Raw genomic sequence first — 19,910 nt, 5'->3', positions numbered from 1 at the left:
AGGATATTTAGGTTATCAGGAAAGATATTTTTACAGTTCTCCAATAATCACATCCCAGTACAACTAACATACTGAGAGAGCCAAAATTCTCTCTTTATTTGAGGAAAGTTGGATGAAATATTGGGACAACCCGATAATTATTGGGAAGGAAAGGTATTGGAAACTATCTTTTCCCATTTTTCCAATATTGATATTTTCCCAATATTGACAGTTTATTGAAAAAAAGAAGACTTCTGGAGATGTACCCCCTACCGCTTATATTATGAAATATATAAAGCGTTAGTAGCGGAGCCGCCAATATGGCGAGCCATGGCGGCTGTCATAGCCGATGAACGCTCTAGCCGCCATCATGGTTTACTAAGTTTGATTGGTTAGAATATAATAGATAGTAGTAGGTTCGTCATAGGTAGATTTTAATTCTGGCTCTGCTGTTACGAGGTGAAAAAGATAAAATCAAGAAAAAAATACGTGAAAAAGATCAAATCAAGAAAAAAAATACAAAGAAGACCAGACTAAAGACTTTTATCGTTATCATAATAGACCTATCCATGTTTCAATGCCTGGGACTAAACTCTTCTTTGCTCTGTGCAAATTGCAATAGCAAAGCAAAGCAGATTCTCTTCTGAAAATATCTTTGCAACCGGCCACAAATTCTCTTCCTCCGTGGATTGAACTTGTTAGCGTGTTAATCCTGTGCTTGTATCTGTTAGTGGTCAATAAGCCGGCCTGTTAGCTAACTTGTTAGCGTGTCAATAAGCTCAGCGCATGACAGCATGCGGAGCGCGTCTTCAGGAGTGGTGCGGCCAAATCGCCGGACGTGGGATGGCACGTCCAGAGCTGCGGCTTGCCGCACTTGTAGGAGTCAGTCAGAGTCTGTAAATCCCTTTATATTCCTGCGATCAAGATTGAAAACGCTGCAAGTTAGTAGCACCAAAACTCCTCTGTGTTCTTCGTTTTTCTGTTCGTGAGCTTGTGAGAGCGCGTGAGGGTGAACGCCGGCGACGGGAGCTCGCCGCGTTCTCCAACAGAACTTTGAGTGTGCGACCTCAAACGCGTCGTGGATCCACCACCTCCTGATTGGCTCACCCAAATCGGCCCATCCCATTTCTCACCTGAAGCCGTGGAGCGACCGGCCAGGCGACCTGACCCGCCCCGCAGGTCGTCGTCGTCAGCTCCCACCACTTCAGCACTTCCTCGTTCCTAGTCCTCCCCTCAAATCCAACAGCGGCGAGCCAAAGCCAAGCCAAACCAAACCGGCTGCTCCACTGCCAGGTGCCGACTTCCTCTCCAAGCCTTTGCTCTCGCGGACTCTCATCGGTGAGCCAGCGGCGGCGACTAAGCCGCGATGGATTCGAGGTCCCGCGAGACCGACGCCCCCGGCGACCCGGCCAACGGCGCCGCCCCGCCGCCGGCCGCGGCGGTGGCGGCTGCGACGGGGGGCGTCGAGATCACCAAGCCCCGCAACGACAAGCGCGGGTACCGCCGCGTGGTGCTCCCCAACGCGCTCGAGTGCCTGCTCATCAGCGACCCCGACACCGACAAGGTCTGCTACTTCCGATCGGGCTGGGATGGACTCGGCGGGGTTTGGCGATGGGTTCTGGATTTTGGTTCGAGGTCGTGAATTGCGATTTGTTTTCCAGGCGGCGGCGTCGATGAGTGTTTCGGTGGGGTACTTCTGCGATCCCGTTGGTCTGGAGGGGCTCGCGCACTTCCTCGGTCAGTGCTCTGTTTCGGCTTGCTGCATCTGAACTCGCTTAGTGACTAGTGTACTGCAGATGGAGTTGTTTTGCTTCAGCTTGATTTTGATTTTTTTTCTTCTAGATTTTCGCCTGATTGTTCGTGAATTTCTCCAACGTGAGAAATACGTGACTGTTAATGTTTTCTGTTTTCGTGGTGCTCTCTGGATACTTTAGGTCCTTTTGGCAGAGATGCGCCTGAAAGTGGGGTGGCAGAGATCCACCCCACTGTAAGTAGTCCTGAAAGATGAGCCATAGGATCACTTAGTTTGCAGCAACTAAGTCAAGCATTTACCCATTAAATTAAATCTGCAAATGTCTCAAGGCTCAACGGTGAAAAGGCATCCAGATAGCCTACCCATCTGAAATTGTATATGCATGACAACAAAAATAAATATCAGTAATGAAATTCATGCTTGAAGAACGCCATTACATTACTTCGATACTTAAACGGATGGCGTATGCTACTTGGCAGTTCAGTTGGATAGCTTACTACTTGTTATGATGGGGTAGGCGATGGACTCTAGGGGTTTATGACATTCTCTGAAAATTATAAGTTTTATGAATTGTAGCTATTCATTTTTAGCTTTGTTGGATTCTTTACTTAATTGCTAGTATCTTTTGAGGTGATAATCAAATAGTTATGGCCTTGGTACATACAAACGATGAAACGACGCCTATGGTAACACTTATTGTGCTCCTATATTGGTTTGGTTGCATTGTTATATTTTAGTAGCAACTTGTATGGGGCTGTTGTGTATTTTTCCCTTATCCTTATGCTTGGTTTCAATTTTACAGAGCACATGCTTTTCTACGCTAGTGAAAAATATCCAGTAGAAGATAGTTACTCAAAGTACATTGCAGAGGTATGCCTTATTTTGCCCGGTCGAAAATTTTCCTTTTCTTGTTTATGTTACTAACAGTTGGATCCCTGTAATGGTCCATACATGTTCTATTGTATTTGTTACTGGATTGAGCTCGTATTTCCAAATAACTCCTTAGCTTTCTCTGTTGGCTCCTGGATGCATTTCCTCAAGTCATTAGTAGTGACTGAATTCTTCCTTTAGAAGATTTGTTGACACAGTGGAAGTGCTTAGAACATGATGGGCAGAAGCTGAACTCTAGAATAGGGCAACCAGCAAGGAATATTTAAATGTAGTTTGGACACTGATCCTTACTAAAGCTAGGTTTTGTTTTACTTATTTTTAGACCTGAAAGCCCAGAGCCTCAGACCATACCCGCGTACAGCACCCCATAACTGAAATAGTGTGAGTTTAGGAAAACTACTTCAACATTTGTTTTTCCACAAAGTTCAAAGTAGGAAAAGCAAAATAATTGAATCCCAGTTATAGCTAAAGGAAAATTTTCACTTGATGCTATCCTGAATACTAAACTAACAACAACCTATAATCAATATTACTAAAATTTACAAGAAACATTTTGGCAACAATCCAAATGAGTTCCGAAGTAATGGGGCTAGCCAAAATTTGTTAGGGCAAATTTGGACAAAAACGAAACTAGTCATTATGAACAAAATCTGTGATCCAAATTACCACTTTAGTCTTTGTTTGATCTCTTGGAAAGGAGCATACGCCACAGATACGTTCTATTTATCTTTTAAGAGAACATTTGATCACCATCAGGAATTCAGGATATTAGTCTACTTACGAACAAAACCTGTGATCCAAATTACCACTTTAGTCTTTGTTTGATCTCTTGGAAAGGAGCATACGCCACAGATATGTTCTATTTATCTTTTAAGAGGACATTTGACCACCATCAGGAATTCAGGATATTAGTCTAGATTAAATCTACTGCCGCAGAAGAACAGGTTTCCATACATATTTCATTAACATTGTGCCAAGCTGAAATTGAGACCATGAAACCATTAGCACTAGGAATAACCTTCTGTATGAACTCCCACAAAATCTATGGGTGACTGCTCATTGTAACTGAGCCTGTGATAATTTAGCTTGCTTCAGCTAACTGAAAGATACTGTAAGGTATGAGACTCAAGAAGTTGATGGGAGATGAGTACTATGCTATATTCATGATGAGCTTACAGACTTCATAAACTAAATTTGTGTCACAAAGTGTCGCTTATGGTACTTGGATAACGGGTGTTTTCTTGTAGCATGGTGGTTCAACCAATGCGTTCACAACTACTGAACGCACAAACTTTTATTTTGATGTGAACAGTGATAGCCTTCATGATGCTTTAGATAGGTACTGTCTGTTTCTTTTCTTTATTTTTACCTTCATTTTCTTTGTGCAAAATTTCACTTATGCTTCTGTCGTCTAATCCTAGGTTTGCGCAATTCTTTATCAAGCCATTGATGTCTCCAGATGCTGTACTTAGGGAAATAAAAGCTGTCGACTCTGGTACATGCTACTTTTTCTCTTTTCTGGGCTTATTGCCAGAATTACCTTTAAAATTCTAACTTCCATTTTCCTGTTTTCTCCGCTCTTAGAAAATCAGAAAAACCTTTTATCAGATCCATGGCGAATGAGTCAGGTACTTGCATTTTTTCAAGCTCACGTTAAATAAACAAACAGCTTAATCATGACAATCTGATTTATTTTTATTTGTGTTAGATTCTTAACAATTTCCCTTTCTTCTTTTCAGCTTCAGAACCATCTTTGCGATGAGAATCACCCTTATCATAAGTTTGGCACTGGTTAGTATCTGAACAATTTGTTTCCCTTGCCTTTTCTTTCCATTTGTTTCCTTTCCTTTCCTTTCTGATCTGGCATGTCATCAATGCTACTAAGTATACACCACTATCTTGCTACATAAGTTTACATTTCTTTGAAGAACATGATATCTCTCTTCGTTTTTGCATTCGTGAGCATTGCATGACCGGTTATTCCAGATACCTTATGATTTCAGTTTTTGCTTGTGTTCTAACATCTTGAAATGCGACAACAAATGCTCCCAGTAGATATGCATTTCTTGCTGTTGGTATTGAAATCAACAGACTTCATGATATAAAGCACTTGTACTTTGAGAATAACTGAATGACTAACTTCGCTTTGCATGAACAACACTGACATTCTAATTTAATATTTCATGCTATGTGTCAGTTAATCAACAGTTACAACCACCTCAAATGTTTTCTCTTTGCTTCAAAACTAACAAAGTTTTAATGCAATGGGGTAATGATATGCTTCGGTGCTTTCTGGAAATATTGGATAATTCTTGAACTAATTTTCAGAACTCTTGTTGATTTAGGAAATTGGGATACTCTTGAAGTTAAAGCAAAGGAGAAAGGATTGGACACAAGGCTTGAGCTTATTAAATTCTATGATTCACACTACTCTGCCAACTTGATGAAACTTGTTGTGTATGGAAAAGGTTTTTCATCAAACTGTTCTGCATTTCCTTACAGGTTATCTTCACCGAAAATCCTTTTCTGTTCTTTTCCTTCTCACATCTTTTGTATTTGCAGATAGTCTCGATAACTTGCAGAACCTTGTTGAAAATAAGTTCTGTGATATTAGAGACGTTGGGAGGAAGCCATTTTCATTTCCTGGTCATCCATGTTCAAGTGAACATCTCCAGGTTTACTATTTACAGAATACGACTTGACAATTCAGACTTGCAGATGCTTGTGTGCTTGTTTATGTGAGTTGTTCACTTGCAGATCCTTGTCAAAGCAGTTCCCATAAAACAAGGTCACACTTTGAGAATCCTGTGGCCAATCACTCCCAATGTTCGGTTTTACAAAGAAGGCCCTTGCAAGTACATTAGCCATCTAATCGGCCATGAAGGAGAAGGATCTCTTTTTTACATACTTAAAAAGTTAGGTATGTTATGTGTCCGTGTTCTTTTCTGCAATCTATGAACCTTTACTACATGCCAGCGGAGTGGGAGGCATGGGCTTTGGGAGGGAGTGGAGGATTCTAATTTTCTTATATCTCAGTACTATCATGTTCATGTCCCCTACTTCTGTCCCTTATTTTGTTTCTCTTATTTTTGATACGTGATAATTCTAATTACATTTATCTCAGTATGCATATATGATTAAGTGAGTTTTACATACTAAACTGTTAAGTATATAAATAAGTAGCTACGTGACATCTTTTTTAAACCTTTGTGCTTCTGCCATGTTAGTTAGGAATCACTTGGGACTGGGAGGAGTAACCATGGTAGCTTAGGTCTTCAGGGTAAATACTGAAAAATACTGGTGAACTGACATGAGCGAAAAGAGAGCAACTCCCTACAAGCAAAGAAAAGTAACCACAGTGTTCTGTGCCAATTTTGTATACTTTCTTTCTTCATGTTTCTTTTTTTATCTTTATACTGTTGCAGTTTATTCCTTTTTCATGTATATAAAACTTCTTTGCTGACATGTTCATTCCTCACCTTGAAAACTCTATTTTTATCCTTTTCAGTTGGTAGTCATGATTAGTTTCTAATTCTGCTCAATTATTATTTTCTAATTCTGCTCAATTATTCAGGATGGGCTATAAGTTTGGAAGCTGGCGAAGGGGATTGGAGTTATGATTTTTCTTTCTTCTCTGTTGTTATACAGCTCACAGATGAAGGCCAGGGTTAGTTCTAATTTTTGAACGGCTATTTCGAAAAAAGTTTTGAAATGTGAGTGAAAATTACATATCTGATTACTGGTGATAGAGCACATGGAGGATACTGTCGGACTACTATTCAGATATATAACTCTGCTGCAGTCATCTGGAACTCCGAAGTGGATCTTTGATGAGGTAAATTTAGTTTGGAATATGTGTTTTTAAATAAAAAATGAATAAATGCTATACATCACCAAAACCAGCAATCATTTTTTTGCATGCACAGAGATTATTTCGATCCCTGAATATTGAGATATTTTGGAATTTAGTTGATCAGGCCACTTACCCCTTATCGGTTAATACCAGCTTATACCACTGTAATATGAGAAAAATTTGCATGTAAAATCTTAATATTTTATGTGATGTAACTATGCAACCATGTTATGATTTGTTCAATCCTTGTAGTTCTTATTTTCATAGTTAGTCCTCTGATAGATATTCTACTTCATTTGACCCTACAAGACAGTCTTCTGATTTTGACCCATACTTGTAGTGTGCCTGTTCCTTTATCACCCAGTTAAACATGGGTGCTGGCTTGAAACATCATTCTTTTCTTTTTGTCACCAGCACTTGTGTAACTAAAATGAAATTGGAACTACTTCTTTGACTTGCAAAATAAAATGACCAAGCCATACAAATGCATTGTTGAACATTGAAACGATGTTGATCTCTCTCTCTCTCTCTCTCTCTCTCTCTGCTTTAGATTTTACATTTCCTTTTTTCCAGTACTAATGGATTATATATTACTTTTTTGTTGGGACTGTGAAGCTTCAAACTATCCGTGAGACAGGATTCCACTACCGAGACAAGAGCCCTCCTATCCATTATGTTGTAAATATTTCTTCAAACATGCAGGTATTAGTCATACCTTGCGCACTACATGCACTCTTATCTTAAATTTTATGTTCACAGCTGCTGCCCTCATGTATAATGGTTTTATTTTCATATGCCTGTTGGAAACTAGAACTTGCCAACATGTTGTCACATTGAAGAGCTTTCTATTTACTTGCTCCCTGTACCGACCAAGTTTATTGATTTCATCATTTCTTTTGAACTTGCATGGCATTGGAGGTAATATGTAGAAACAATGTCTTGTCGTACCTGTGTTTTCCATGTCAGTGGTCTCCCGACGTTCTTGACGTCCGGCGAGCTCACAATCACGGCACAAAACACAGAACTCACGCGAACACTTGTTACACAGAGCTATTTTGTGCAGCGCAAGAACCAGCTGCTTTTCCGGGTGTTGTTCTTCTTTTATTCAACTGATTACTAGAAAAGAGGAGAGGCCGGTGGATCTCCTAGCATCTCGCATGAACGTGTCCATCCCCACGCCAGCGCTAATGCTCCCGGTCCGGGCACTCCCGGGTCGTGCGCGAGCTATTCTCGCCACGCCCACCTACGCGCACGGCAGCCACAGATCGGTGCTCGTGCGCATGCAAAGCAAAAATATAGGAAAGCTAACTAACTAACACATGCAAGGATTACTGACAAATTCTCCTCCTAAGCCTTGCATATGTTCTGTACGCTGATGACTCCAAGCTTAGAACGAAGTTCACAGAACCGTTCACGACCCAGAGCCTTCGTCAAAATGTCAGCCAACTGATCAATTGTCCCAATTGACTCAACTGTAACCCTGTTCTCCTCAATGCACTCCCGAATGAAGTGATATCTGACATCAATGTGTTTACTGCGATCATGGAAAACAGGATTCTTGCTCAGTTGGATAGCTGACTGACTATCAATCCTCAAGTCGATGGCACTGGGCTTCCTGCCTTGGAGCTCTGCAAGAAGTCGTGCCAGCCAAACTCCCTGGCATGCTGCAGCTGTAGCAGCAATATATTCAGCCTCACAGGATGACAAGGCCACTACCTTCTGCTTCTGAGATTGCCAGGTTATAATGTTGCCTCCCAAGAAGAACAGGACGCCTGAGGTGCTCTTCCGTGTGTCAATATCTCCACCAAGATCACTGTCGCTGAACCCCTCCAACTTTGCTCCTTTCTTCCTTTGATAGTGGCAACCAAAATGTAGAGTCCCAGATATATACCTCAGTATTCTCTTCACTGCCAACATGTGTTCAGTGGTAGGACTCTCCATAAATCTGCTGACATAGCCTACAGCATATGTCAAGTCTGGTCTGGAATTCACCAAATAGCGCAAAGAACCAACAATAGATCTGTACTGAGTAGTGTCCACAGCAGGGGCAGAACTAGACTTGCTCAGTTTCAGCCTGGGCTCCATTGGAGTATTGCTTGGATTACACCCTGTCAGACCAGCATTCTCCAAAATCTTTGCAGCATACGCTCTCTGGCTTACAGTAATCCCTCTTTCAGATTGTATCACCTCCAGACCAAGATAGTACTTGAGCAGCCCAAGATCACTCATTTGGAAAGTATCTTTCATTTCCAACTTGAACTTGTCAATATCAGAATGACTGCTCCCAGTGATTACCAAATCGTCGACATAGACTCCAACTATAAGCCGCCGTGTCTCAGATCCCCGCAAGTACACAGCATGCTCAGAGGTGCTCCTGGTGAACCCGAGTTTAAGAAGTGATGCATCCAGCTTCGAGTACCAGGCCCGTGGAGCCTGACGGAGACCGTAGAGTGCTTTGGTCAGATGAAGTACCTTGTGTTCTTGCCCCTTGAGCACAAAACCAGGTGGTTGCTCGACATAGACATCTTCCACTAGTTCACCATTGAGAAATGCTGACTTGACATCCATGTGGTGTACTACCCACCCCTCACAGGCAGCGTATGCCAGTAGAAGCCTCACTGACTCAAGACGGGCCACTGGAGCAAAAACTTCATCAAAGTCAATGCCCTGCCGTTGCACATATCCCTTGGCGACGAGTCTTGCTTTGAACTTGGAAACAATCCCTGCTTCATCCCGCTTGGTCTTGTAGACCCACTTGAGCCCAATTGGACGCAGACCAGGTGGGCGATCGACCAGCTCCCAGGTGTTGTTGGCTTCAATGGAAGTGAACTCGTCAAGCATGGCATGGCGCCAGTTTTCATGCTCCAGCGCCTCCTTGAAAGTTGCCGGCTCAGCCTCGCTGGCCAGCAGCAGATGCTCCTCCAGCTCTCATGCAGCAAACCCCGGCGGTGTGCTTGGCCCCAACAGATTGTCGACGTCGCGGTACCGTAGTGGAACGTCTTCGTCATGGTCCGCGTCCAGGTGCTGTGAGGCACCCGTGCCGGGTGGCGACATGAACTCAACTTGCCCCGTGTTCTGCAGTACCGGCGTCCTGGGCGTCGCGCTCCCTGGAGAGGACATTAGCGATGCCGGCGCTGACATTGCTGGGGAAGCATGTGCGCCTGGTGCTGGGGAGGCCGAAGGAGAAACCGGAGTCGGGGTCGCGGTTCTCGTCCTTGTCGTCGTGGTGCTCGTGATCGTTGTGGATGGCGCCGAGTCGTGGCCCTCGATGACGAAGTCCGCCGCCTCTGTGTCCTGGCTCCCCGGTCAGCTCCACTGCGCGTTCTCCTCGAACACGACGTCGCGGCTGATGTGCACACGCCGCGACACCGGATCGTAGACGCGGTACGCCTTGGATCCTGGTTCATAGCCGACGAAGATGGTGCGCCTGCTTCGGTCCTCCAACTTCTTCAAGTTCGGCGTCGTCACCTTCATGTGAGCCACACAGCCGAATGTGCGCAGGTGCTGAACGCCAGGGACGTTGCCGGTCCACAACTCATAGGGGGTCCTGCCCCCCGCGCCCTTTGATGAGGATTTGTTGAGCAAATAGACAGCCATGGTGACTGCCTCGCCCCAGAACTCACCCGGAAGGCCCTTTGCCTTGAGCATGCTTTGGGCAGTCCCCACCACGGTCTGATTCCGGCGTTCAACAATGCCATTTTGTTGAGGGGAGTACGGCGCCGTCAGCTCGCGACGGAGCCCCAGCTCGGCGCAGTACTGCTCGAAGTCCTTCGCCATGAACTCGCCCCCACGGTCCGTGCGGAGTGCACGTACCAGCTTGCCGGACTTGCGCTCTGCCGCTGCCTGGATGCGTTTGATGGTCGTCGGGGCTGCGTCCTTGCTGGAAAGCAGAGAGAGCCACATGTACCGGGAGTGGTCATCAACAAGGAGCAGAAAGTACCGATTCCCGCTTGGCGTTGGTGGAGAAATTGGGCCGCAGAGGTCGCCGTGGAGGAGCTGTAAGACCTCAGACGCTCGGCCGCTTGCATGCTGCGGGAATGGCGAGCGTTGGTGCTTCCCGGCGAGGCAGGCCTCACAAACTTGCTCCACCTGAGTGAGCAGAGGCATGCCGCGGACCAGCTCTTCTCTCCCCATCTTGCGTAGCGCGTCGAAGTGAAGGTGGCCGAATCTGGCGTGCCAGGTCCAAGCCTCCTCCTCTCCTTTCGCGGCCAGGCACACCGGGCGTGCAATGTTGACGTCGAGCACGTAGAGTCGCCCCGGGTTGCGGTGGATCTTGGCCAGTAGACGCCGCTGCTCGTCGCGGACCCGCATCACCCCGTCTTCGATCAACACGGAGTGGCCAATCTCGTCGAGCTGGCCGACGGAGATGATGTTGGCGGTGAGGCGAGGTAGGAAGTAGACATTGCTGATGGTGCGGTGCTCCCCCGTCTTGCAGGAGAGCAGCACGGTCCCGATCCCCTCGATGCGGGCGACAGAGCCATCCCCGAAGCGGACGGACCCTGTGACGCCGGCGTCGAGGTTGGAGAACGCCGCCCGCGCTCCCGTCATGTGATTGGAGGCGCCTGTGTCCAGGACCTAGCGCTTCGGGTCCCGGTCGCTGGAGTCGTCGAAGGCGGCGAAGACCTTCTCCTCGACGAGGTGGAGCTGGCCGCCATCGTGGATCGGGGACGAAATCGCCGGAATCGAAGCCGGCGGCGGCGCTTCGATTTTGGGGAAAATCCCCTCCTCCTGCTGGGCGTTGACGGCAAGAAGGAGTGTAGGCTCATCGTCTTGGGCCACATGGGCCGTTTCCTCCACCTTGAGCTTACCTCGGCAGTGCTGGGCCCAATGGCCCTTCTTCCCACACCGCTTGCAGACGTCGTCTGGACCGGCCCGCGGGGCACTGGTATTGCCGGCATCACGGGAGCTCCCGCCGCCATGGCCGCGTCCCCTGCCGCGTCCGCGGGACTTGCCGCGGCCGCCGGAGCCGGAGCCGCCACGCCCTCCATCGGCGTTCGGCTTGTACCTCTCCAGCCACTCCTCCTGAGTGAGAAGCAGCTTCCCCGGAGAGGAGTTGGACGCTGGCGTCGCCTCCTCGTTGGCATCGTCGGAGGACTTCAATGTCCCGGTGATCTCCTCAACCGAGAGCTTCGAGAGGTCAGCGAAGGCTTCCATGGAGACAACGAGATGTTTGTACCTTGATCGGACGACGCGCAGGTACTTCTTCACGGCTTTCTCCTCCGGCTCTGGATCGCCGAGGTCCCCGAGGCGCTGGAGCATGCCGGAGAACCGGAGCGCGAAATCCTCGATTGCCTCGCCATCACGGAGCTTGGTGTTCTCATACTCCTTGCGGAGCGTCTGCGCCGCCACGCCCCTCCGCCGTTCGTCGCCGATGCGGAGAGTCTTGATGGCCTCCCACGCCTCCGTCGCGGTCTCCTTGACGGCGAGCGTGGGGATCATCTCCGCGGGCACGGCGCTGCAGATGGCGTCGAGGGCGCTCCGATCGTCGCGGTACCCGCCGTCGCCGTACTCGATGACGTCCCAGAGGTCCCGAGCCTGGAGCTTGACCTTCATGCGGAGGGACCACTCGGTGTAGTTCGTCTTCGTCAGCTGCGGCTAGGTGCCGGAGCTGCCGGAGTCACGGACGACGCGCTCGACGACGCGCTCCCGGGTCTTATCCGCGTCATGGTGGCGCTAACCGCGGCGACGAGGAGGAGATCGGCTCTGCGACGGCTTGCGGCTGGACGACCTGCGCCCAGGCGTCTTCTTCCCTTTGACGTCGCCGGTCGTTCCCTTCGGCGGCGGCGTGGTGCCCGTCAGCTTGGGCGGCGGCGTGGCCATGGCGTGCGCTGCCTAGGACCAGCTTGGCTCTGATGCCAATTGTCAGTGGTCTCCCGACGTTCTTGACGTCCGGCGAGCTCACAATCATGGCACAAAACACAGAACTCACGCGAACACTTGTTACACAGAGCTATTTTGTGCAGCGCAAGAACCAGCTGCTTTTCCGGGTGTTGTTCTTCTTTTATTCAACTGATTACTAGAAAAGAGGAGAGGCCGGTGGATCTCCTAGCATCTCGCATGAACGTGTCCATCCCCACGCCAGCGCTAATGCTCCCGGTCCGGGCACTCCCGGGTCGTGCGCGAGCTATTCTCGCCACGCCCACCTACGCGCACGGCAGCCACAGATCGGTGCTCGTGCGCATGCAAAGCAAAAATATAGGAAAGCTAACTAACTAACACATGCAAGGATTACTGACATTCCATAGAAATTTCCATAGTTATGGTAGGCATATGTCTAGGCAAGTAGCAATTTTAGAATGTATTTTGATCTGTATGTAGGAAAATTTGCACGAAATATACATATGCGCACAATGGGGTTTATAGTGAAATATTGTAGTTCCATGTATTCATGTAATAAGCTATGCCAAATGTTTTTTTTATAATGGTAAATTATGCCTGTCTTTTATCCTATTGCAGTTTTTTCCACCAGAAGATTGGTTGATTGCATCATCTGTGCCATCAAAGTTTTCACCAGATGCTATTCAGAATATTTTAAATGAATTGACTCCTGAGAATGTAAGGTAATTCTCAGGGCATTACACTATAGTTTTTTAAATGAACTGACTCCTGAGCATTTATTTTCTTTGTCTTACCATTTCTTTTGCTCCCATGTTTAAGTGTATCTATTTTCTCTATATATTTCTGTTTAGGATATTCTGGGAATCGAAAAGGTTTGAAGGACAAACAAACTTGACAGAGCCATGGTATGGTACATCGTATTCCGTTGAAGCTGTCCCTCCATCCATTGTACAGGTACACTTTTGGACATTACTTACTGTCATGGAGTTTCAACATATATATGTCTTACGTTTAGAATTATTTTACAGAAATGGGTAGTGAAAGCCCCTGAGGAAGATTTACACCTGCCAAAACCTAACATCTTCATTCCACGTGATCTCTCATTGAAAAATATAGAGGAAAAGGTAACACTTTGAAAAACTTGGTTGATTAACATTGTTTTGGTATACTTATGCTCTATCCCTCTGGCACATCCAGGTAAGTGTTCCTTTAATGCTGAGGAAGACACCGCTCTCCAGATTGTGGTACAAGCCCGATACAATGTTTTTCACACCCAAAGCATATATCAACATGGATTTTCACTGTCCACTGTCCCAAAGCTCACCCGAGTCAGCAGTTCTTACTAATGTATTCACAAGGTTGCTAATGGATTATTTAAATGATTATGGTATGTAGCACTTCCTTTGATTTTTGTTCTATGCTTCTTGCAACCAAGGCTGTTCTTTTTTTTATATTTGTTTAAGTGCATTCTTTCACTTGTTTCTCTATGTTTTGATATGGGTAGAGCCTATAATGATAACATCATATATTAAAATAATAGAAATGGGATTACCGGATTGTGTTTTGTGTCTATGTGGCCATATATCAGTATACTCTGGTATCGAGCTACCAGTATTATGTTTAATACAACCAATTTAATAATAAGGAAATAGCCCTATTTGGAATGTCTGTGAAATACTACTATTTTTGTGTTTTACATATCTCAAGCCTAAACATTATAAGAGACATTTAATCATGAGTCAAAGATTGTAGCAGGGAAGGTTGCAGCTGTTTTTGAGGTCAGCTTATTAAAGTTTTTCTCCCAATCTTTTGTTATGACACACCAATTTTTCTTTTGCTTTCAGCTTATGATGCTCAAGTTGCTGGCCTTTATTACGCTGTTAATCCAAATGATACTGGTTTTCAGGTTTGTTTTACATTTCGTTTTGAGCAATCGACTTCCTTTCGCATCATTACTAATCTGGATTGAAAATAATGATGCATACTAATGTTCTTTGTTTAATTGTCCAAATAGTTCTTGAACCTCTGGTCACTTTAATTTAACGTTTCATACAGTGATTTTGACTTGCATGTAATTCTATTTGCATGTCTAAAACATCAACTAAAACTGCATGGAGGGAGTTTTTTTAGAAAAATATAATGGTCATATAATCTGGTTATGTGTAAACTATTTGTAAAAGTATAGTACTTTAGACTGCTATATCATGACCTTGGATCCTCAATAATGTCAGATCTTACTTGAGCATTTGACCTTAATGTACAACATGCACACTCTTAAGTATGAATTTTTCATTACTCATAACTTGTACCAACCCCTCCTATGATTACTTTGATGTTTGGCTCGCTTTTACAATGTATAAATCACATTTTATTGGGTTGTAGTTCTAATGCCTCTTGCAATGCTGATATGCTCACATAAAACTGCACGGCATCATAGTGCCAGCCTGATGTTTCCTGATGACAGATGCCTTTTTCTACTTAAATCAGTGCATTACTACTATATAGACAGAATTCACAACTTGATTACCAAATATATGTCTTGTACTATTATTGAGAACTAAATTCCATAATCATCCAATGTTGGTGCTGTCTTGTAGGTAACTATGGTTGGATACAATGACAAAATGAGAACCCTTCTGGCGACTGTTATTGGCAAAATTGCAGAGTTTGAAGTTAAGGTTGACCGTTTTTCTGTGATAAAGGTAGTTGACAATAGTTCCTTGCAAATTTGCATGTTTTTTGGTGTTTCTTTTTCATCTTTTGTCGACATGCCTAGAACTTCTAAGGAGCCTGAGTTGGGAATGGGTATACGTTCAAATATACAATTCGGAAATCCAATTCAACCTCAGAAACTTTTGTTCCTCAATGGCTCATTTTGATACAAGGATGCTATTCTACGTTGTTTTATAAATGGAAAATGTAATAAATTAGTGGTTGGGACTGGATACATGTGCAGTAATGTGCCATTTTTTTTTTGTATTTCCACTCTGTTCTACTGTCTCAAATCTGATATTTGTACTAAGTTAAATATTTGTAGTCTTGAACATCAATTGCTAAAACTAAAAATTCATATAGATGGAAAAATATAAGGTTGAGCCTGCTAGATTCATCATGAAAATACTTTCATAATACATAATCCTTTGTATTGGAAATAACATATTTTTACAGATATTGCTAGTCAAGGTGCCATATTGGAGACTGCATCAATGTCCTACTGTACTTATTTAGGATTGATTAGAGGAAGTAGTATGTTTCCACAAAGAAAATTGATCTGAATAGCTATGCGAAACTCAAATAACATAGAGTTGTCGCTTATTAAAGGGCTGTTTGGATCCCTGCCTCGGATGCCGCGCCACGCCACGCCACACGCGCCGCAGGTGTGGTGGCCGAATCGGCCGCCGCACCTTAGGCGCGGTGTGGCGCCGTCGGCGGGCAGGCAAACAGCCCTTAAATGCACATCTGAATTGCGAATTTTTATTTTCTAACTGAGTTGATAGTTTCTGTTACCCTAGATATTCTAGAATATCAAAAAGTGCATCTGGTCATGCATTCTGTTGTTATTTCCTTGCAACATACTGTGGCTTTTTTCAGATGATGCAATCGCAAGCTATAACTGTCTTCCTGTCCACTTCTTATGAATTAAAGCCTTTTCCTTTTTGCCATCAGGAAGCTATGAACAAGGAGTATGAGAATTTCAAATTTCGGCAGCCATATCAGCAAGTCTTGTATTATTGTTCGCTGATGCTAGATGACCAAGCATGGCCATGGGATGAGGAATTTTCTGCACTTCCTCACCTTGAAGCTTGTGATCTGGGAAATTTTTTGCCTCATTTGCTGGCGAAGACTTTCATTGAGTGTTATTTTGCAGGTTTATCCTATTTAGTTGACTTGAATATTTGATGCTCAAAAGAAATTTAATTCGATAATCCTGCTTTTTTATTTTTCTGTATATTGCTTTTTTATTTTTCTGTATATTGCTTTCTTTACTGAAAGACGTATCAATTTCAGGTAACATTGAACCCAATGAAGCAAAAAGTGTCGTCCAGCATGTCGAAGATGTCTTGTTCAATGCACCCATTAGCGTTTGCAAGCCATTATCCCCATCACAGCTTCTTGCAAAACGGATTGTAAAGCTTGAAAAGGGTTTGAGATACTATTATCCAGCAATGTGCTTGAATCACCAAGATGAAAATTCTGCTCTTCTGCACTATATTCAGGCACGCTTTTTATACTTGTTCCTCAGTGAAAATACCTTTAAGTAATACCAGTTAATTCAAAAAAAATGTGTTACTGATAGATACATCTGCTGAATCTGCATATAGCAGCAAATTTAGGTGGTTAACTTAATGAGTTATCACAGTGCTGCAGCGTGTTAACTGTGGGATGTAGTATATGCCCATGCAGTCTTGTCTTTTATTTTGTGGACACATGCATCAATTCCACTGTGTCAGGACTCAGGATTGCCACTTGCCATAGCATAAAGTAGTTTATTTTTGCAGTTTGACCCTGAAACTTCCAGTTCCTCTTTGAACTCATTATTCTATAGTTTAACTAGTATAGTACACAGTGTAATGCTAGAACAATATCTTCATCTGTGCAGACTCATCAGGATAATGTCAAGCAAAATGTTCTACTTCATCTACTTGCACTTATTGGCAAGCAGCCAGCTTTCCATCAATTGCGATCAGTTGAGCAACTTGGGTACATAGCGCTGCTTAGGCAAAGGTATGGTGGACCCTTGTATATTATTATTATGATTATGAGAATTTATCCTGTCTTTTCTTTTCTGTGTCAAATGCATCGGGAAATAAAATGTGCTCCTGCGTTTACCCAGAAATGATTCAGGTGTCCGTGGGTTGCAATTTATAATCCAGTCAACTGCGAAGGTAAATATGCCCATTTTATCCATTTCTGTCATCTTTCCTCTTCCCAATTTTAGTACTTCTGTACATGTGTAATTACTTGCCGGCTCTAATAAGTTTGGTTCAACTTCAACAGGATCCTGCCAATCTGGATGCTAGAGTTGAAAATTTTCTAAAGATGTTTGAAAGCACCCTTTACCAGATGTCTGATGCAGAATTCAAGGTTCGATGTGCTTCTCTTTCCACATACTTACTGTTTGACCTAGCTCTTTTGCATATATGTTTCAGTCTTAGTGATGATGCCTGTTGCCTGGTGATTACAGGATGTTTAATATTAATGCTTAACCCATACCGAAGTGCTTAATTAATAGTGAAAAATCACATGCTTGGTGATCAGAGTTGAAAACCCTATGCTGTCTGGCTCCGCATCTCGATTCAGTTATCTTTACTGACAAGGAGCAATTACTATTACAAACCTATCGCCTGTTAAGAATTTCTCTAGTTTTGTGCTCAGAGAATGAGAAAGCAAGTTGCATTCCCAACCACCTATACCTCTATTAATCGTGAAGGATATGAAACTCTTTCTTCACCATACTTTAGTAACGAATAAGGGTTGGGCGAATAAGTGATCCATGTTATCTTATTCCCAAGATGTTGACTGCATCATTGTTGGTGCAACTTTCACCATACTACGGATTTTCTTTGAGAGTTTGGTGTCTCCTTTTGGTACTTGTGCCAAACATTAGCATCCGGAGCAGCATATCCAGGCCTCCATTGAAGGTTATAATGTTGGGTTGGATTCTGACTTCTTACAAGGATATTGTACACTACACACACATAGATTGGCATTTTTCATTAGGAACCGTTTGCATTTTTTCCTCAAACTGCGCAGGAGAGCTGGTCCTGAAACACTCCTGAAGGAGATACAAAAGTGAAAAAACAACAAAAACACAAACTCAAAACAAAGGAAAACAAAGGAAGGAAGAAGGAAAAGAAGAAAATCATTTCTTATCTTACAGCATTAGATGGTTATCTACCTTATAAGCATCGTATGGCCTCTCCTGCAGAGTAATGTCAGCGCTCTTATTGATATGAAACTGGAGAAATACAAAAACATACGTGAGGAATCGGCATTCTTCTGGGGAGAGATTTCTGAAGGAACCCTCAAATTTGATAGAAAAGAAGTGGAGGTATGTATTCCTTGATTTTGTCCTTGTGTATTGTTTGCAAACTTAACCAGTTTTATGATTGCAGGTTGCTGCACTGAGGGAGCTCAAGAAGGAAGAGTTGATAGACTTCTTCAATGATCATGTGAAAGCCAATGCACCACAAAAGAAGATTCTTAGTATACAAGTGTACGGTGGTCTCCATTCTGCCGAGTACCGAACGATAGTGCAAAATGCTCCACCACCACAATCGTGTGAGATAACTGATATATACAGCTTCAGGAGGTCAAGGCCTTTGTATGGATCGTTCAGGGGAGGTGTTGGCCAGATGAAGTTATAGGACAACCACCTTTTCTTTTCTTTTGCAAAAATCTGAAAAATAATCTGTGTAATTGCCTTGTTTGTACTCGCATATTAATTTGACAGATTTATTCATGTAAATTTTTGTATATTTTAGTACCAGTATAAGACGTGTGCCAGCAAAATGATGTGCATATCATCTTCATGTAGCAAAATGATGTGCATATCATCTTCATGTTTGCGTAGCATCTGGGATCGAATTTCCCGTAGATTCAGACTCAAATGTGCTCCAAGTCATCACTTGATTTGATCATTTGGGTTCGTGAGAATGGCACAGCAGTACCATGCACAAACAGAAGACATAACCACTCAACCCCCCCCCCCCCTACCCCAACGTCCTCCGTGGTGACTCGGGGGGTGACACCGCACCCCACCCACCCTTCCCTAGGCCACCGCCGCGGCGGCCGGCAGCTGAGCCGAAGCCAGCTCGGTTTGCCTCCTCCCTCCTTCTATCTCTCTTTTCCAAACCTAGACGTCGCCTTACCTCTCCGCCACTGGTCGCCGGGGCCCGGATCCTGCCATCCCTTTGCCGGATCTGGGCACCCCCTAGTAGGATCTGGGCACCCTCTTTGCCGGATCTGGGCACCCCCTAGTAGGATCCGGGCGTTGGGCACCCCCTAGCAGGATCCGGGCGTGGCGCCTCCCGCTCGGCCGTTGCCAGGGGCCGCCTCTCTCGGCTCCCCACTCCCCTCTGGTGCCTGCGGGACACCCGTCGCGGTGGCTGTTGCCCTCGCTGCGGTGGCCGCCGTCCTCACCGTTGTGTCTTGGGGGCGCGGTTGCCCCTGGTGGCTACGCGTCTTGCGTTTGCGAGCATCGCCCTCCTCTGCGGTGTGCGTCTTGCGTTCGAGGGCAGGATGGCCTCCGCTGCGTCGTGTGCGTGCTGGCCGCCACCTTCCTCCATGGGTGCGCTGGTGTCCGGTCTCGCCGCCGCGCCCCCGCCGTTGGCGAGGTGCCTGGCCGTGGTGCCTTGCCCCGGGTCGTCGCCGGCCATGGTGCCTGGCTCGAGCGGTTGAGCCGCCCGCCGGTCAATGTTCCCAGCGTGGTCCATCCGACGCTGGTGGCACCGCCCTGTCGGCGGGCATGGCCTGGGCACTCGTTCTGGGATTGTGCCCCCTCTGCGGCGGCGCTATGGCCGGCTGGCGGTCCCAATCTGCATTGTGGCAGCGCTCGTCGGCTCCATGACAACGCTCTGGCGGTTCCGTTGGCTT

At 45.2% G+C, this 19,910-nt stretch overlaps 1 protein-coding gene across 1 annotated transcript; it reads left to right on the top strand.

The window, feature by feature from the left end:
• The first annotated feature begins 920 nt into the window (after positions 1 to 920).
• LOC112880219 (insulin-degrading enzyme-like 1, peroxisomal) lies at positions 921 to 18,821 on the top strand. Its single transcript, XM_025944726.1, has 26 exons — positions 921 to 1,543; positions 1,641 to 1,716; positions 2,535 to 2,602; positions 3,871 to 3,962; positions 4,045 to 4,118; positions 4,208 to 4,251; positions 4,363 to 4,414; positions 4,969 to 5,091; positions 5,186 to 5,298; positions 5,381 to 5,543; positions 6,198 to 6,290; positions 6,373 to 6,458; positions 7,092 to 7,178; positions 12,933 to 13,036; positions 13,166 to 13,268; positions 13,343 to 13,438; positions 13,512 to 13,701; positions 14,159 to 14,220; positions 14,912 to 15,016; positions 15,981 to 16,182; positions 16,323 to 16,531; positions 16,915 to 17,039; positions 17,149 to 17,200; positions 17,313 to 17,399; positions 18,244 to 18,366; positions 18,431 to 18,821. The coding sequence occupies exons 1-26, from the start codon at positions 1,346 to 1,348 to the stop codon at positions 18,680 to 18,682; spliced, it is 2,979 nt and encodes a 992-aa protein (XP_025800511.1). The 5' UTR covers positions 921 to 1,345; the 3' UTR covers positions 18,683 to 18,821.
• Positions 18,822 to 19,910: the final 1,089 nt, after the last annotated feature.

This window comes from Panicum hallii, chromosome 2 (assembly GCF_002211085.1).
Source record: "Panicum hallii strain FIL2 chromosome 2, PHallii_v3.1, whole genome shotgun sequence".
Classification (NCBI taxonomy): domain Eukaryota; kingdom Viridiplantae; phylum Streptophyta; class Magnoliopsida; order Poales; family Poaceae; genus Panicum; species Panicum hallii.
The sequence above is the reverse complement of the archived record's forward strand: the minus strand, read 5'-3'. Positions and strand labels throughout refer to the sequence as shown.